Source organism: Orcinus orca, chromosome 5, assembly GCF_937001465.1.
Source record: "Orcinus orca chromosome 5, mOrcOrc1.1, whole genome shotgun sequence".
NCBI classification, from domain to species: domain Eukaryota; kingdom Metazoa; phylum Chordata; class Mammalia; order Artiodactyla; family Delphinidae; genus Orcinus; species Orcinus orca.
The window spans coordinates 20,966,970-20,985,140 of NC_064563.1; the positions used below are offsets into that span (position 1 = coordinate 20,966,970).

The window sequence follows — 18,171 nt, forward strand, 5'->3', positions numbered from 1 at the left end:
AGGTGAGAAATTCTAGTCTAAGCAAGAGCATGTTTGATGTGAATGCATGAAGGAACCAGAATGAGTAGGAGACAAGTGAAGGCAGGACAGGGTTGAGAATATAGGGGAATCTTGAAAACATGAGAACTTCAGTGAGGTACAAAGCAGGTTTAATAGGAATTAGGAATATTGAGAAAGATTGTTCTAAGCAAGTGATTTCAGAGTTGAAAATCTTTGCAGTGGTGATTCAAATTTCCTTCATATTCATTCTTTCAACCAAAATTTATTAAGTGCCTGTGTGCCAGGCACTGTTGTACACATTGGGATACAGCAGAGTAAAGCAGACAAAAATCTCTACCCTCAAGGAGTTTATATTTCAGTGGGAGGTAACAGATGATTAAAAAATTAAGTTTTATGGAAAAAAAGTAAAGCAGAGAAAGGAGGTGAGGGAGCACTGAAGCTGTTTTTATAGGGTATTCAGGGAAGATGATTTCACTTGAGAAGGTGATATGTGGGAAAAGATTTAAAGGAGATTGGGGTTGGTGGGCATTTCTGGCAGAGGGGAACAGCAAGTGTAAAGGCCCTGAGTTGGGAGCATACCTGGGGAGCTTGAGCAACAGAGAGGCAAGTGTGGCTGGATAATATGAGCAAGGCGGAAAATAGTGATGATGTCAGAGAGCTGTTGGCGTGGGGGTGGGTGACAGTTACGTAAGGCATTGTGGCGTATTGGAAGAACTTCGGCTTTTACTGTTCATGAGATTTGGGAACCTTTGAAGGAAGGGTTTTGAACCACGAGTGACTTAATTTTACTTATATTTTTAAAGGATAACTGGCTGCTGTGTTAAGATTTACATTGTAGAGTCAAGACATAAGTAGGGAGAACAGTGGCAAAAATCAAAGTAAGAGATGATGGTGGTTTTTTTTTTTACTACAGTAGTAGTGATGAAGGGGTGAGAAATGCCCGGATTCTGTTACATTTTGAAGGTAGAGCCAACAGAACTTGCTGATTGATATAGTATGGGGTGTGAGAGAGAGGAGTGAAAGGTAACTGCAAGGTTTTTCACATGAGTGGCTAGAAGGATGGAATTGCCATTTGCAGAATAGGTCTGTAGGGAGGAGCAGAGTTTTCTCAGGGAAGATGAGAAACTCAGCTTTGGGCACATTGATTGTGTGATGCCTGTGTGATTTCCAAGTGGAGATGTCCCATAGTCAGTTGGATATGAGATTAGAGTTTATGGGAATGCTCTTGGTTTGATATAAATTTGAAAGTCACCTGTGTGTAAATGGTACTTTTAGCCGGGAGACTGGATAAGATCACCAAGAGAGTGAGTGAAGTTAGAGAAGAGTTCTAACAAGACAGGTGTAGCTGGTGAGGTAGGAGGAAACTTCTACTTCGGTATCTGGCACTCAAAAGAAATTTCTTAAACTGAAATATTCATTTTCAGTGTAAGAAGTGGTGCCAGGGAGTAATTAGACTATTGGTAAATGTTATTCTGTTTGAAAAGGTTGAAAAAGAGTAACTTTATTGAAACTGTTCTCAGAGAAAAAATGTTATTTAAAAAATATCTTAATAGGTAGTACATTTACTAACATTTATTGAGCACTTACTACGTGTTATGCATTCATCTGAGAGCTTTATGTGTATTAATTCACAACAATCCTATTAAGTCAGTACAGGGATTACCTACATTTTACAGATGAAGGATCCGAGGCACAGAGCAGTTAGGTGACTTACACTGTGTAACACAGCTAATGAATGACAGAGGTGGTGTTTAAATTCAGGTAGTTTGGTTCTAGAATTTGTAAGTTCAATCTTTATATTGCCTATTCCTTGCATTCTTGAATACTGAGAAGCATTTGTTGCCATAATACTACTCTTACTAATAATATCAGCAGATATATATCATTTACCATAGTCCAGCACTATTCTAAATGCTTTGCATGTGCTAACTTTTTTAATACAACAGTCCTATGAGGTATGTATTATACCAGTGTTACAGCTGAGGAAGCTCAAGACACAGGTTGAGAAACCTGCCCAAGTTTTCACAGTTAAATTGACAGAGCCAGATTTTGAATTCAGACAGTCTAGCTCTAGAGTCTGTCCTCTTAACCATTAGGCTATATTTCTCCTATTGCCTTAAAACTTAAATACCAGATTGCCTTGGTATATAATTTTTGGATCACCCATTGTTTCTTCAAAACCTGTATTGTCTTTGTTCTACTGTATTTTATATTGAATAGTTCCATGGAAAACCTTGATTTTTATTTTATTCTATTCTTTAAAGTCCAGGAATTTCACCAGGATCTCTGTTGATATTTTTATGGAACATGTGGTACCATTTAAATCTGTAGATTCCAGTCTTCCTGCACCCCCTTTTGGGAAAGTTTTCTTAAATACTGTTTTCTGTTCCATTATTTTATTTCTCTCTGTGTATGCTGGATATTTTTTTTCCCATAGGTATCATTTTATTCTAATCATTTACATCTTTCTGTTTAATTTTGCTTTTCTCAATCCTGTTTCCCACAATCTTATGTTTTTATCAGTGGCTAGTCTCTTTTATGCTGGCTTCCCTGTGGCTTCCTCTGATAGTTTACTTTTCTCTTTCATACTTTTTAGCTGTACCAGCTCATCTGATCTCTATTTTGTTTTGCCATACCTTTTCAAGTTTTGTCTCTGCTTTAAGCTATTGGTGGTTTTTTTTTGGCGGTACGCGGGCCTCTTACTGCTGTGGCCTCTCCCGTTGCGGAGCACAGGCTCCGGACGCGCAGGCTCAGCGGCTATGGCGGAGCAGCATGTGGGATCTTCCCGGACTGGGGCACGAACCCGTGTCCCCTGCATCGGCAGGCAGACTCTCAACCACTGCGCCACCAGGGAAGCCCTACTGGTGTTTTTTTAGGAGGAACTGTTTTATTGAGTGGTGTTAAATCATGGTAGCATTCTTGGTCATAATTTTTACTTGCTCTATGGCAACATTTTTCTGGTGAGTTTTCTTTCACTGCCATTTGTTCTCTCCCTTGCTCTTTGCTGATTGTTACTCATATATGAATGTCTTGAGCTCTTTCTGGACTAGCTATTTGCAAGAGATTCATATGACGGGACAGGAGTCATAGCTGTATCCTTGACTGGCAGGAAATATATCCTTATTTAATTATGACTCAGGGTTACATGTGAGTTCTTTCAGATTTTACTTGTGCTCATAAAACAGAGATCAGAAGCTTTAGGGTTCCTTGCAATACGGAATGCTGTGGTTATAGTCTTTTCTGAAAACACAGTAGGGCCATGTGTTTCCTATTCAGCTTGCCTTCCCTCCGTCTTGGTGTAAACTTGTCCAGGGGCGTTCAAGCCATGAGCCGTGCACATAAGAGATGGTGATTTTTTCCTTAGGGCATGCTGTTTTGAAGAATTGTGCTCTGGCAGGTCTGCTTGAGATCTGCAGTCACCTCTCAGTATCTTCCTTTTTGACTTCTACTGCAGTTGGCAGCCATTTCTCATATACTTTGCTTTATTGTTACAAATCTCTCCTGGTTTCATTAAAGATAGAGTTTACTTTTCTGTTTTCCATTCACGTTTTGAAGTGATTTCCAGGGAAGAAGAAAACAATGCCATTTTTGTTGCACTGTTTTAGAATAGGAAATATTATTGCTTAGAGGCCTTCATAATATTCAGTGTTTTTACCTCTAGGTATTTTAATGAAGGGACTGTCCTTGCACACTATGCAGATGTCCTGGGTCTTTTACTTAGATTGCGGCAGATTTGTTGTCATACTCACCTTCTTACAAACGCAGTGTCTTCCAGTAGTCCCTCAGGTAGGTAAATGTGGTTGGTTTACACATCGTATTTATTAGAGATATTTAAATCAGAATGAGACATTTTTCATATGGCCTAAATTTAGTCAAATGGACATTGATTTTAGAATAGGACTCAACTAGAAATATACTCAAGAACCTCTCAACAATGAAATGGAATATTAATGAGGTTTTCAAAGATTTCCAGTGATAGTCTTAGAAGAAAGGTTCAAATTGGATCAGCCTTTTATTCTATGGTAGTACCCACAGACGGTGTTACAGTGATGTTTCTGTGTAAGGTATGTTATGTGGAGCTTTTGAATTTTTCTTAAAATTTCACATTTAAATCATGCTTTTTGCCTGTGATAAAAAATAAATAAATAAATAAGAAGACTTAAGACTACCCAAGCAAAACTTTTCTCTATATAAGGAAGATTAAGATTGTCTAGTCATATTACAAGTCTTGCTCTGAAATTAATTTTTCAGACTTTTCTCTAGGAAATGATACACCTGAAGAACTACGAAAGAAGTTAATAAGGAAGATGAAGTTAATTCTGAGCTCAGGTTCTGATGAAGAATGTGCAATTTGCTTGGATTCTTTAACGGTTCCTGTCATAACACATTGTGCACATGTCTTTTGTAAACCCTGCATTTGCCAAGTCATTCAGAACGAGCAGGTTAGTGTTATGCTGAATACAAATTCAGTGTTTGATGGAGTGGTGTTGCAGTGTTGAGTGTAATGAAAACCCAAGTCCAACAGAGACTATAAAGAGTTTTGCACTTGGATTTACTAGTGCACCTTTTATATATAGTTAATTTTATCAGTGTTTTAATAGATACGTTTCATTATAATTAAGCCCTTTTAATATAAAAAGAGATTTTTTGGAGGTATATTTCACAGTCAATATTTTAGTTCTACTAACTCTTTAGATCATCTTTGTCTAAGAAATAGATTGATAATGTGAGACACAAAGGTAATTTAAAATTTTCTAGTAAAACAGATGAAGTTAATTCTTATAATGCATTTTTATTTATCCAGTATATCTAAAATATAAAAAACTAATGAGATACATGATTTTTTAAAACTTAAGTGTTCAAAATTCAGTGGTATTGTGCACTTAGAACACATCTCAATTTGTCTTTACCACATTTCAACAGCTTAATTGCCATGCATGGCTATTGGCTACTATAGCTAGGTAGGTCTAGATTCATGTGAAGTGGAATAATCCTGTAAGCAATCCTTCTGAGGTATAATGTTTTAAAACATTTTTATTGAGATATAATATACATATAACGAAAAATGCACATCATGATTGTATAGCTCAGTGAATTATGAAGTAAACAAATCCATATAACTACCACCCAGATCTTCCTGTGTTCCTTCCCAATCATTACTCTCTCCCTCCTCTCTAAAGGTAACTCTACTATACTGACTTCTAACATTGTTTGAGGTTCAGAATCTTTTTTATTGTAATGGTATTTGGTATGTAGTTATTTTAGGTATAATCTTATTAGTATGCCTTGGTACAAAATGGACACAACAGATAACTGCTTTGAATGAACCTGATAGGACTTATCAGATCTGGACTGGCTTTATAGGCTATTAAGAAGGAAATTATTCTTTTTTCTTCTAAAGAATAGTTCTATGCTATATTGTAATTAGGTTCAGGAAACTTATTCATGATTTATTTATCTGAAAATAGTATAATATTTATTGTTTCAAGCTCTTGCTGCTAGTCAAGATCACCTACTTTTGCTTTTTTACCAATCCCACTTACTACATTAGAACATTATATCTGCCTGGAGTTCAGCATGTACACATTTATCTCAAATGGATGAATCTAATAAAAGGTTTAATAAAACGCTGGCTATTAGGGAAATAGAATTTGCCATGCCTTTTAAAATTTTTAGGCAAATTTATATTTCTGTTCCTTTGTTAAGTGTCATTCGTACTTTGTTCTTTCTTATATAGCCACATGCTAAATGCCCTTTATGCAGAAATGATATACATGGAGACAATTTATTAGAATGTCCTCCAGAAGAATTGGCATGTGACACTGAGAAAAAGCCTAATATGGAATGGACATCCAGTTCGAAGGTAAATATACATGTGCAAATGTTTGAGTATTTGTTTTATGTTTATATAAAGAAATACAGTATTTAGAAGTAGTAATTCTGCTTTTAATCCTGTCATTTGAGTATTATACTCTGTTGGTGGTTACTGGCTTTTTGTTTCTTTCTGGTGGTGAATTTGAGAGATGAGAGAAAGCATTCAGATGATAGTATTTTTTTAGTCTCAATTTTTAAAATGGTGGTCTTTTACATTTGTATTTTAGGGAGATAACATGGCAGGACCTTTCTCTTCCAATTCAAAATGGAATCTAATGGGTATCCTAATTTTTTTCAGATTAACGCTCTAATGCATGCATTGATTGACTTAAGAAAGAAGAACCCCAACATAAAAAGTTTAGTTGTTTCTCAGTTTACAACATTTCTGTCTTTAATAGAAACACCACTCAGGTAAGTTCAACAGTGTTTCTCACTTAGAGCAAAAGGATTTTATATAAATGTTTTAATTTGGATAGTAAAAAATCATTATGTATGTTTTACCACTTTTATTCATTTCATCTATCTAAAATAACAGTAGCAATAAAGAATACTCCTGAGAACTTAGAATTTTAAAGATTAAGTCCTGAGTTCATAGGAAGAAGGTTGACTGCAGGGCCTGACATATTAGTAGATGATTAGTAAATATTTGTCAGCAGAAATGAAAGAATTGGTTGAATGAAAAGATTACAATTACTTAACATGTTTTTTTTTTTTTTACATCTTTATTGGAGTATAATTGCTTTACAATGGTGTGTTAGTTTTCTGCTTTTTATAGTGTAGTGTTACTTGTCTCTTTTGTCCCCTCCATTAGAGCCTCTGGATTTGTGTTTACTCGTTTGGATGGTTCTATGGCCCAAAAGAAAAGAGTTGAATCAATTCAGTGTTTTCAAAACACTGAAGCAGGATCTCCAACTATAATGCTTCTGTCCTTAAAAGCAGGTGGAGTTGGTTTGAACCTTTCTGCAGCTTCTCGAGTATTTTTAATGGATCCAGTAAGTAGTTTTGTAGACTTTTTGGTATGTTACTACTTCTTTAAAAAAATAAAAACAAAAAACTATTTGGTAAATACCTTTATAGTTGTAACTGATTGTGAAAATTCTTAGGCAAACTTTAGAAACAGACAATAACTTAGTAAAAGTGTTTTAAGGGCTTTCTCTTAAGTGCTTTACATATATCAACTGAAATTCTCACAGCATCTCTATGAGATGGATCTTGTTACTGTCCCCATTTTACATGTGAGGAAACTGAAACATGGAGAAATGAAATAGCTTGCCCTATCACACAGCTAGATATACAAATCAGGATCAGCGTCCATGTTTATAAGTATTATGCTGTGCTTTTCTACTGCTCTTCTATATACAGAATAAGTTTCTGTTAACTAATGCTTTAGGGAAGTGTTTTCATTGATTCAGCCCATGAATCAATGAGATCTTACTTTGTGTCAGGGAATCTTACTGGCACAGGGAATCTGGATATAAACAAGATAGACAAAGTAGCCACCATCATGGTGCTAATAGTCTCAAGCTTTAACGTGCATAAGAATTAGGAAATGCAATTTGACCTCTGTCTTCAGATTTAGGAGTTCTTGGATGAGACCCAGGAAACTGCATTTTTATATAGACCATAGGTGATTTTAGGTGCACATGGTCCAGCATCACAGTTTTAGAAACAAGTACCATTAATGGAATGCTTTGGGTAAACTTTAATGTCTAACACAGTGTAATTACTGTGCGCAATACAGGTCTAGGGGTAGAGTGGGAGTTAAAATTCACTCTGAACTTGACACATCAAACTGTGTGGCTTAGAGTTGCATCCGCACAGGAGCACTTTTTTTCTGATTGCACAAAGGGGCTTTTTGGACTGGAAGCACTCTGAGCTAATTCAGTTTCTAATTTGCATTGGGCACTGTTTGGGCTGGAGGTAACCCTGTGCTGTTTCTGTGCATTCACAGATCTAAGGTTTGTGGTTTTAGCTTGCTGCCTGAAACTCAGAAAATTCATAACAAAGAAATTTTACTAAGATACAAATTTTGAGTTATTCTGGTTAGGCTATCTAGTTGAAGCACGTACCTGTTACCAAGGCTTTTCTTCCTCACCTGAGGGTAACCTTTCCAGTAATATTAAAACCAGAGCCATACTTAGGCATTCATGGGTTTCACGTTAATGCCATCGGGATGGCAGTGGTCTGTCGTATTTTCTTGCCTTAGTTCTGTGGATGAAGTTTTAAATCTTTGCTAGAGTTTTAGTATTATGGTTATTATAAAAAATATGCATTGTAACTGCAAGTTAAGTTACATGTTAGCTAACCAGATGATAATTCTAGAAGCTGATTTTTGGAACAGATTCCCAAATTATTATTTTTTGGTTATAATCTTAGTACTTCATAAGGAAGAGGTTGTTAATACAAAATACAGTAATTTAATTAGTATTGTAAAGTTGACCAGAGACTAAACTCTTTAACAGTTATACTTTTAGAAAACTTACAGAATGTTTTAGCAGTTTCATAGTAAGTTGGTTGTTTTTCATTGAACATTTCAAGTTTTCAGATATTGTTTCTAACTTTAAAACAAAAGCCAGGTCCTAGAAAAATAAGATTCAGTTAAAAACAAACAAACAAAAAAAAAACATTGCTCATGAAGATTTTTACCTCTTTGTCGAGTATTGTATAAATGTTAAGATTTGTATTTTGATGTTTCATTGTGAGCCTTTTTTTTTTCATTATGAGCTTTTGATAAAGTTAATTGCTTCCTTCATCACTACATAAGAGAATGGGAGCTATCAGTTTTACATTATCATAAAGTAAATTTTATTATACATTTAGTCATACTTGATGTATACTGCCGTCTCACCATGAGGTTCCTAGACAAAAGACAGCAAGAGAGGAACTTTTTATCTGAGCTCTTAGTATAATGGTTTCAAAATGGGTCCAATTGTAAAATACAAAATATTCACAGAATATGACTGTCAGTTTCATAAGGTAAATAAGTCCTTTAAATCTAACTTTTATACCGAAAAACAACCCCCAAATCAAATTATAGCAAGTTAAGAGTAAAATCTCCTTTTCTCTCGATCTCAAGGGAACTTTATTTTTTATTTTTATTAAAAAAATTTTTTTTGGTTGCGTTGGGTCTTCGTTGCTGTGCGTGGGCTTTCTCTAGTTGCTGCCCACGGGGGCCACTCTTCACTGCAGTGTGCGGGCCACTCACTGCAGTGGCCTCTCCTGCTGCAGAGCAGAGTCTCCAGGCATGTGGGCCTCAGTAGTTGTGGCTCGCGGGCTCTAGAGCGCAGGCTCAGTAGTTGTGGCACACGGGCTTAGTTGCTCCGCAGCATGTGGGATCTTCCTGGACCAGGGATCAAACCCGTGTCCCCTGCATTGGCAGGCAGATTCTTAACCAGTGCGTGCACCACCAGTCCCTCAAGGGAACTTTAAAAAGAAGAAAATAACTGCCTAAGTTGTACTATAAACTTGTCATCTACATATTAATTTATGATTTTGTTTCTATTTTCAGTTGGTACTTTGCTGTATAAATGTTCCTTTTCTCCAAAACACCCTGTTTCCAGCTTCAAGAGTCATCCCATAGTTTAGTTTAAAACTTAATGATCCCCTACCCTGACAATTCATGTTATTTCAAAACCACTTGACTCCTATCTTTCTAGACTGAAGAGCTCTATATCTTTTTTGCTTATCTCCCCTTTTCAGTGCTTCATTGTTTTATTCTTCACCTTAAGACAGTCCCCGTGATAATGCCAGTGTTAGTTAGCTAATGTTACTTTTTTAGTTCAAAATAGATACTGAAAATTGTATGGCAGAGTCTTAAATAATTTTTAGGACTTCTCATTACTCCTGAAATCTTTTTTTGTGCTTTTACATAATGAAAGGAGGAAAATGAAAGAAAAGAACCAAACACCAGCAGAAAAGGAGAAAACTTTTTCATAAATGGACTCAATTACCTATCTTTTCTGATGTAAATTAAGTAATTTAAGAGAGCGTATAAACTTCCTCTGTTAAGCAGACATAGTTTGATTGTAAAATGGGTGGGGGTGGGGGATGAGAAAGATATTATTTGATTAATCAGCAATCATTTATACTGTGTGCTTTCTAGGTATCAGGCCCTGTATTAGATACTAGAAGCGGTGTAGTGAAATGACAGGGGAGAGAATACCTGCCTATCATAGTAGTGATTGGGGGAGGTAGTCAGGGGCTGTGTGGAAATTTTCGTCCCCAGAGCATTTACAATGTCACTATCTGGATTCATTCAGAAAGATTTCAGTTAGTAAAAGGTGAATGAATAATACTGCAACAAAAGGACTTGTGCAGAACACTCACAGATCAGGGTGGTAATTATTCAACTCATGTTCTTATTAGGCCTGGAATCCAGCTGCTGAAGATCAGTGCTTTGACAGATGCCATAGACTTGGCCAGAAGCAAGAAGTCATTATCACGAAAGTGAGTTTTTAAGACATCTATTTTAAATAAGGTTTTCAAAATTATACAAATAATGCGTGAATATATTGTAAAAGATTGAAATAGAATTATGCAAACTATGAAGATCTTTATTCTGTTTAGAAGGAAGCTACCATCAGTAGTTTAACATGCTAGTCAAAGTTTTTCTGTTTACATACATTCATACTTACGTATATGTGTAAATTTCAAAAATTTCTTAAGATAAATGGGATCATACTTTATTATTTTGTAGTCTGTGTTTTTTCCCCCTGAACAGTATATGTTGGAGACTACCCTGTAAGAACATACAGATCAAACTTATTATTATTCTGCATTGGTAGACAGGCAACATAATTACATCTAATTTATTTAACCAGTTCAATTTTTGCTAATAAAAACACTCCTATAATGAGCATTATGTGCATCTTTGTGCATATGTACAAGTACAGTATTTCTTCAGGATAGGTTAAGAAAACTAGAATTCTGGATTTAGAATCTTATTACATACCTGTCAAGTTGTTTTCAAAATAGGCTTTATGATATATGAGAATGATGTAAATTTATGCTTATAAGATGGTCAAAAAAGTGACCTTCTAATACTCATTTACCTAAGACCTTTAGCATATTTGACATATCTCTTGTTAATTTTTTTTCTGTGAATTGCTTGCTTGTATCTTTTGCCCAGTTTTCATAAAGTACAAATATAGTTTTATAGTATAAAGTACTTCTTTATAAATTCTGATTTTAAACGTTTTATGTATGTTGGAAATTTTTTATTCCAGGCTCTTGCTTATCTTTGAACTTTATGTGCTTTTTGTCATGAAAAAGTTTAGAAATTTTTATCATTTAAAACGTATCAGCCTTTTTCTTTGTATCTTATGGATTTTGAGGTCTTAGAACAGAAGGCTTTATCTTCAAACTTTAAGAATGAATCTCCTGTAAATTATGTAAACCGGGAGTAGTGTTTTACAAAAATGTCAATAAAAATTGCCGTACTGAAAATTTGGAGGGAAAAGAAAGAATCTCCTGTGCTTCTGATTCTTTTGAAATATTTTACCTTTTGTTTATGATTCATGATATGGATCTAACTTTTTTTCAGATGAAAAATCATTTGCTCCATTACCATTTTTTTTGGAAAAGTCCATCGTTTTTTTCTACTGATTTGAAATGTCACTTTATCATAAACTAATTCATGGGTCTCTTTCTGGACTCTGTTTTGTTCCACTGATCTCTTTTCCTTCTTTTTGAAAACTGTGTTGGTTATTAATATTATTATTTACTCTTGAATTGAACTTTGGATTTGGATTACCAAATCCCACTTAAGAAATCTTGTTTGGGATTTATTGAATTTATGATTAATTGGAAAACTGTCTTCTTTATAAATACAGAGTGTTCCCATATAAGAACTTAGATAGTATCACTCTCCGTTTTTTCAGGTCTTTTATGTATTTTGGTAACATTTTATAACACAGCTTGTATTACAGTAACTGGGACCTCTTGTATGGTGTTGAATAGTAGTAATCACAGTAATCATTCTTGACTTGCTCCTATCTTTGTTGGGAATACTTTTATTGTTTTACATTTAATATGTTATTCTTGGTAAGTTTCTAGTAGATATCCTTAAATAAGGTTGAGGACATTTATTTCTGGGTTAATGAGGTTTTTTTTTAAAGTCAAGGTTTTTATCAGGAATAAACGTTGAATTTTATCAAATGCTTATCATCTATTGAGATGATCACTTTTTTTTCTCTTAAATTTTTAATGTTATAAATTATACCAGATGAAGGCCTGTTCTTTCATTTCTGGGAAAATCTTATTTGGCTTTTTAAATATGTTACATTTATTTTGCTAATATTCCAGCTTCAGAGTTGCCTATAAAGTTTGCTTTTTTTGTATGTTGCTCTTATCTTGATGATGGAGTTATAATATGTAACTTATGTCCTTACAGCTGTATTCTTTATACAGGAAAACTATTTTGAGTGATAAGGGAAAATGGTGCTCATCTCTAGCTATCATATCATGTTCTCAATATTCTCACTGTATATTGAGAGAAAAGGGGGAGTGAAACAGTTTCTAATAGATTATTATTGACCATTTTTGAAAGCTACATAATACTGTAAGAAAGCAGGTTCTTTTAAAGTATCATTTTCATCATGTCAATTTTTTTTTTAATTAAAGAATTCAAGTATTGTGACCTAAAAAGTACTTAACCAATTTAACTTTGTTTTTCTTTTTAAAGTTCATTGTGAAGGATTCTGTTGAAGAAAATATGCTGAAAATACAAAACACAAAGAGAGAACTTGCAGCTGGAGCCTTTGGAACTAAAAAAGCAGATGCTAGTGAAATGAAACAAGCTAAAATTAATGAAATCAGAACTTTAATTGATTTATAATTTGTGGGATTTGGTAAGGTCAGTTTAATTAGATATATACAGAAGTTTTGGAAATGCGAAAAATAGTTTTAGAAATGAGGTCTAGAGTATATCTTCTAAAAGGAGCATATCATTTTATATTAGTGAAGAGGTATTACTAATACATAATCTCCTTCTATATATGAACCTATTTTTAATGACAGTTCAGGTAGCAATAAGTTCTGTTATATACTGTGGCCTAAAATAATTTTTTGAGACAAAAAGTTACTTCAACTTTTCATATTATCTATGCTGAGTATTTTCATATATCTTCCAAGTACTCAGCTTTTTCATATTTCAGATAAGGTCAAACCTTTTATACTTTTGACCAAATAGTTATTTTCTATGTTGGACACATTTGGTTATTCACCAAAGTCTCCCATTTGTGATGCTGTGGATTCACAGTCCATGTAAACGATTAATATGTGCACAGACTGTACAAGAGATTGACTTTATTGGACCTTCAGAAACCACATTTGCATTCCAGAACCTTAAATGAGAGACCAAAGTCCAGGTTAGCAAGTTACTTGGTTTTTTTTGTTTGTTTGGCTTTGTTCATGTATGTGTATGTATGTGTTTTGTTTTTGTTTTACAGTGTCATTGAGATAAAATTCACATAAGTGACTTACAATTTTATGTTCATGAAAATTGGGGATTGCGTTAGAGCACTATTTTCTCCGTTTTAGTCAGGTGGTACCATTCTTTTTGTTTAAATGTAACTTGATGTATTAGTGTGTAAATACAGTCTGTGGGGGTGAGAAGGAACCAGTTCTGCCCAATTTGATTTGAATATTTAAATTATGGAATTGCTGAATAGATATTTCTATATATAGATAATTCTTATTTATGTAGTTTAAAAAAAATAACTAAATTTTTATAATTCAGAAGACTACTATATGTGAGAGGCATGATAATCTGGATGGAAGTTGGGCTGGATGACATCCAAAATTGTTTCAACTTTTAAAGACATCTTAATCCCTGAATGGAAAATTTTCTTTGTTATTGTGTTTAGAATCAGAATTTGATTTTGGAACTTCAGTAATTCACCCTTACATCTATCTGTAGAATTACTCATCTTTTTCCTACTTTTGTTAATAATCAAACTCACGGTAGTTGCCACAGAATCCTGGATGACTGTTTTAGTCACATTTAAAACAAACTATAAATCAGTCAGGTTAGGTAGTCAGTGTTATTTTTTCCCTTAAGGAATCTTTTTTTTTAATCCAAAGAAAGAAGAAATTACTTACTATAATAGAAGCTTCATGTTTGATGATACAAATTTAAGAACCTTATATTTTACTTACAGTGTTAGAAGTGACTTGACTGAAAGATAAGAGGAGATTGGAGGCAGCGTTGTATTCTAGGGCACACAATCTTAGATTTAGCACATACCTTAGCAGCAAAATTCTTCCTTCTCTGTGCCCTGTCCTTTGCTCCAAAGGAACAGTGGATCAGACAGCAAGAATCTTCCCTGTCCCTTTTCTCTTCGGCAGCAGGTGAGGTAGAGGGCTGATGCAAAGGACAAACAGACGTTTCTACAGGGATGAGAGTGGAATAATAACTTGAGGTTGGTCCACTAGCATAAGGAGCAATAGGGAAGTTCTTTACCTTGTAGGACTAGCATTGCACAAAATATCAGGTTGATCAGGATCTCATAAAATATGATATGTGGGTTCTCTATATACCAATACTCCAGTGAGATTAAGTATAAAAAGAGTTTGCAGCAAAAAACACAACCTACTCTTCTTGCTTACAAAGGCAGAGCCTTGCAAACTCACTGTAAAGGTGAAGACTTTGCTGGCTTCTTTACCCCACACATTTACAGACTTGTGTTTTTAAACACATTCATAATGATAAATTTGGCAAGTCATTTAAAAAATACCTTTTTTGGTCTTGTATAGTTCGATTAAGTGGTGTTAAATAAAAAAACAACAAATTCATCCTAAGAAAATACATAAACTACTGGAATGAAAAGTTCACGTTATGTTTACGCTGCTAACTCTGTTTCATTACTATGTAGAGTAATAGCTTTAGAAACATCTTGAAAATATTGTATTCCCAGTTGTGGTTCAAACTGGATTTTGTTTTAAATTTAAAATTAATAAAAGTGAAAAAATTACCAGCTTCCTCAGTGCCGTAATTTTAATGAGTACTTTTTCTTTAAAGAACATTTAATCTTTCTTTATAAATCTCACACGTCTGTTCAGCTGTCTATATTATATAATTATTTTTTACTGAGAGTACATAAAAGTACTATGAGTAGCTGAGAATAACTGACTCATATTCCTACCCCTTTTTAATTTTACTAAATTTCAATTTAACTGGTTGACTTCTTATTTAGAAATCAGTGTATATATTTTTAAATTTTATGTTAAATGTCTCGATCTTCTTAAACATTAGTTTCGATTATTTTTATTTCCCCATCTGCCAGAAAAAAAGGAGTTGTGATCATAGCTATGTATAGTGGTATACTAGATAACACTCTCGATTATAGACTTTGCCCTAATTACAGCTCCAGGATTGGAAATAATCAAGAAAATAATCATCTTATGTTTAAAACCAGTGAGTACCAATAAATTTATACTCAGGCAGTGCATGTTTTCTGTTGGCATTCATTGGTGTGTTTTTTATTCATTTTATTTATATGCTTGCCAAAGTTCTGTTCATTAGTATTCGGAAGGAAGATTCATTAAAAACATTGAGGACAAATGATATGTTTGGCTTATTAATAAGAATTCAAGTGCTTAACCTTAAGTTTTCAACTGTATTAACTTTAAAATATTTGCAAAAGGTGAAATACAACAGCTTTCCTTCGTTTAATTCACCCGGAAGTATGTAGTAACTTCCTTACAAGTTCTACATTCTGGAATTTGTGACCTCATTTTTATGGTGCTTCTGAATAAAAAGACCCCAAAATTCTGATAGCTGTGAATAATGGTTGGGATGCTTCCCTGCAGTAATGTCTACTTCAAAGGGGAAACGGTTGATTAGAAATCCTGTAAGTAGACGTAATGTTTTCTTCCATGTTAAAATATTCATAGTTATTGTGTGATAATAAGGGAGAACAGTCTTCTAGATGAAGCCATAATAATTTACTGCTTTTGAAAGGGTAGATGATATCTTATTCCCAGTCAGATCTTTTTTTTTTTTTTTTTTTTTTTTTGCTGTACGCGGGCCTCTCACTGCTGTGGCCTCTCCCGTTGCGGAGAACAGGCTCCGGACGCGCAGGCCCAGCGGCCATGGCTCATAGGCCCAGCCGCTCCGCGGCATGCGGGATCCCCCCAAACCGGGGCACGAACCCGTGTCCCCTGCATCGGCAGGCGGACTCCCAACCACTGCGCCACCAGGGAAGCCCCCAGTCAGATCTTTTAATGGTTAAAATGGGATTTTAAAAAATCTCTTTTTCAGCTCCCTACTCAACCTTCTTGATCAAGAATTTTCTGACAAATTTAGACCTTTAAATTCTACCTTTAAGTATGAAAATTGATTTCTACATGAAAATAATACAGTTTTAATAATGTATGTCATTCAAATGTACATGGAACAGGACACCTCCATTAACCTGAACCAAGTTATAATAACTAGGCTACACTGGGACTTCATTTAGAAGGACAGCAAATACCAAAATGACTTCTTAGATTGGTAGATAAAACAAATTCTAGGGCATGTCTGCACTTCTGAAAAATGCAAAAATAGTGCATCTAGACTATTCCAAGAGGGTATTTAGTGTGATAGATGTGATATTAAAAGTCATCAGAGAGATTATATATTAAAACATGTGCTCTATTTGCTAAAGCAGAGATAGGACTAGTGTTTTAGGAAAGTTTCCAGTAAGTCTGCCATCTTTCAGCATTCTAGTTTATTAGAAAGGCAGATAAAATTTAACTAGGATACAGTTTCCTGAATGTTTAAACTAATTTACCCTTTTTGTTAGGGTAGGGAAGGGCTATTCCCTAATAGTACATTGTAGGATTTAAAATTTTTTTTCTTGGCACTGGTATCAATATATTGATAAAGGTAAGTTAAATATTTCATGAGAAATGGTCTAGTGAAGGCCACTTCATATGTTTCTTGCAGGTACAGGTGAAAACAAGAATTAAGATAAAACATTGATTTTATGCATGAATCACAGACCTCGATAAAGCTTGGAGCTCATCTCCAAAGGCATAAATCTGTCCTTTGTGTAGGCAAATCTGACTTATAGTCAAAGGCTATTATATCCACCGTTATTCATGGGATTAAAAAATAAGGATATATTGATCACGTCCACAAACGTATGTTCTTGTAATCTGAGTTAATGTTGCCTATTTACACATCCTACAAAGTGACCCTTGGTATTTTAGGCTCCCTGGAACAGATTTTTGCAGTATAATTGTGCAACTTTGCATGGAAAAGTTAATACTTCACCTTAATTAAGGAGTATCCTTGGAAGATCAGGGAAGGAAAAAGAATCTGTTAGTCTAATTCAATGACTTCTCAGCCTCTTTTATGCATATTATATGCTTTTTCCTATGGTAAATTTGTCACTTTCCTTCCAAAAGTTAACAGCCTTTACTAAATACTATTTAAAATAAATTACATAAGCCTTTTCAGTTTAGAGCTTTTATCTCTTATGTTGTATACAAAATAGGGACACAAAAAGTTAACACCAGGTCTTCCCTGGTGGCATAGTGGCTGAGAGCCCGCCTGTCGATGCAGGGGACACGGGTTTGTGCCCCGGTCCGGGAAGATCCCACATGCTGCGGAGCGGCTGGGCCCGTGAGCCATGGCCGCTGAGCCTGCGCGTCCGGAGCCTGTGCTCCGCAACGGGAGAGGCCACAACGGTGAGAGGCCCGCGTACCGCAAAAAAAAAAAAAAAAAAAAAAAAAGTTAACACCAGATGATATGTTTAATTCTCCTCCCCACCCCCCAGTCTGATGCTTTGATATTGTTCCTCAATTTAAAAAAAAAGGCTTTGAGTCTTGTGGTCTCTTGTGATACAGATGGAGAGTTCCAAAATACACTTCCTTGTTCAGATTGCATATTACCTGGCCAAAACAATAAGGCAGTATTACGTATCTGAAGACTAGGTTTCTGTTCATCTCAACCAGGGGCCAAGAAGCCAAAAAAGGCTTCTGACCACCTAAAATAACAGATTTCAGTAAATCCATATACTTGACTCAGTAGAAAAGGACTAGTGTTCAAAGGCCCTGTTATTGAACAGTTGCCTCTTTCCCTATTTTTGTTTTAGGCAGACAGTAGGGAGCAGTGGTAGCTGATAGACTGGACGTCAAGAAACTTCAAAAACTTAAAAGTGAACACAGAATAAGTAAATCACAAGAGTTGAGTGTCTTAGTATAGGTGTCTGGAGCCCTTATCTCTAAAGGGATGTTGACCCTGAATACATCACAGTATCGCAGCACAGTCATATAACAGAAATTTTCCCTCTTGTGGACCAATAAAAC

At 34.9% G+C, this 18,171-nt stretch overlaps 1 protein-coding gene across 4 annotated transcripts in view; it reads left to right on the top strand.

Annotated features, from left to right (window-relative positions):
* HLTF (helicase like transcription factor) overlaps positions 1–14,847 on the top strand; it is a 59,161-nt gene extending 44,314 nt beyond the window's left edge. For 2 of the 4 annotated variants that reach the window (XM_033402760.2, XM_033402761.2), the window contains exons 19-25: positions 3,662–3,786; positions 4,252–4,442; positions 5,738–5,863; positions 6,173–6,285; positions 6,686–6,866; positions 10,240–10,320; positions 12,557–14,847. In XM_033402760.2, the coding sequence (XP_033258651.1) occupies positions 3,662–3,786; positions 4,252–4,442; positions 5,738–5,863; positions 6,173–6,285; positions 6,686–6,866; positions 10,240–10,320; positions 12,557–12,709 (970 nt within the window). In that variant the 3' untranslated portion in view covers positions 12,710–14,847. The remainder of the gene's footprint in view (positions 1–3,661; positions 3,787–4,251; positions 4,443–5,737; positions 5,864–6,172; positions 6,286–6,685; positions 6,867–10,239; positions 10,321–12,556) is intronic. The other 2 variants (XM_033402762.2, XM_004278192.3) reach the window with 1 other exon arrangement.
* The last annotated feature ends 3,324 nt before the right edge of the window (positions 14,848–18,171 follow it).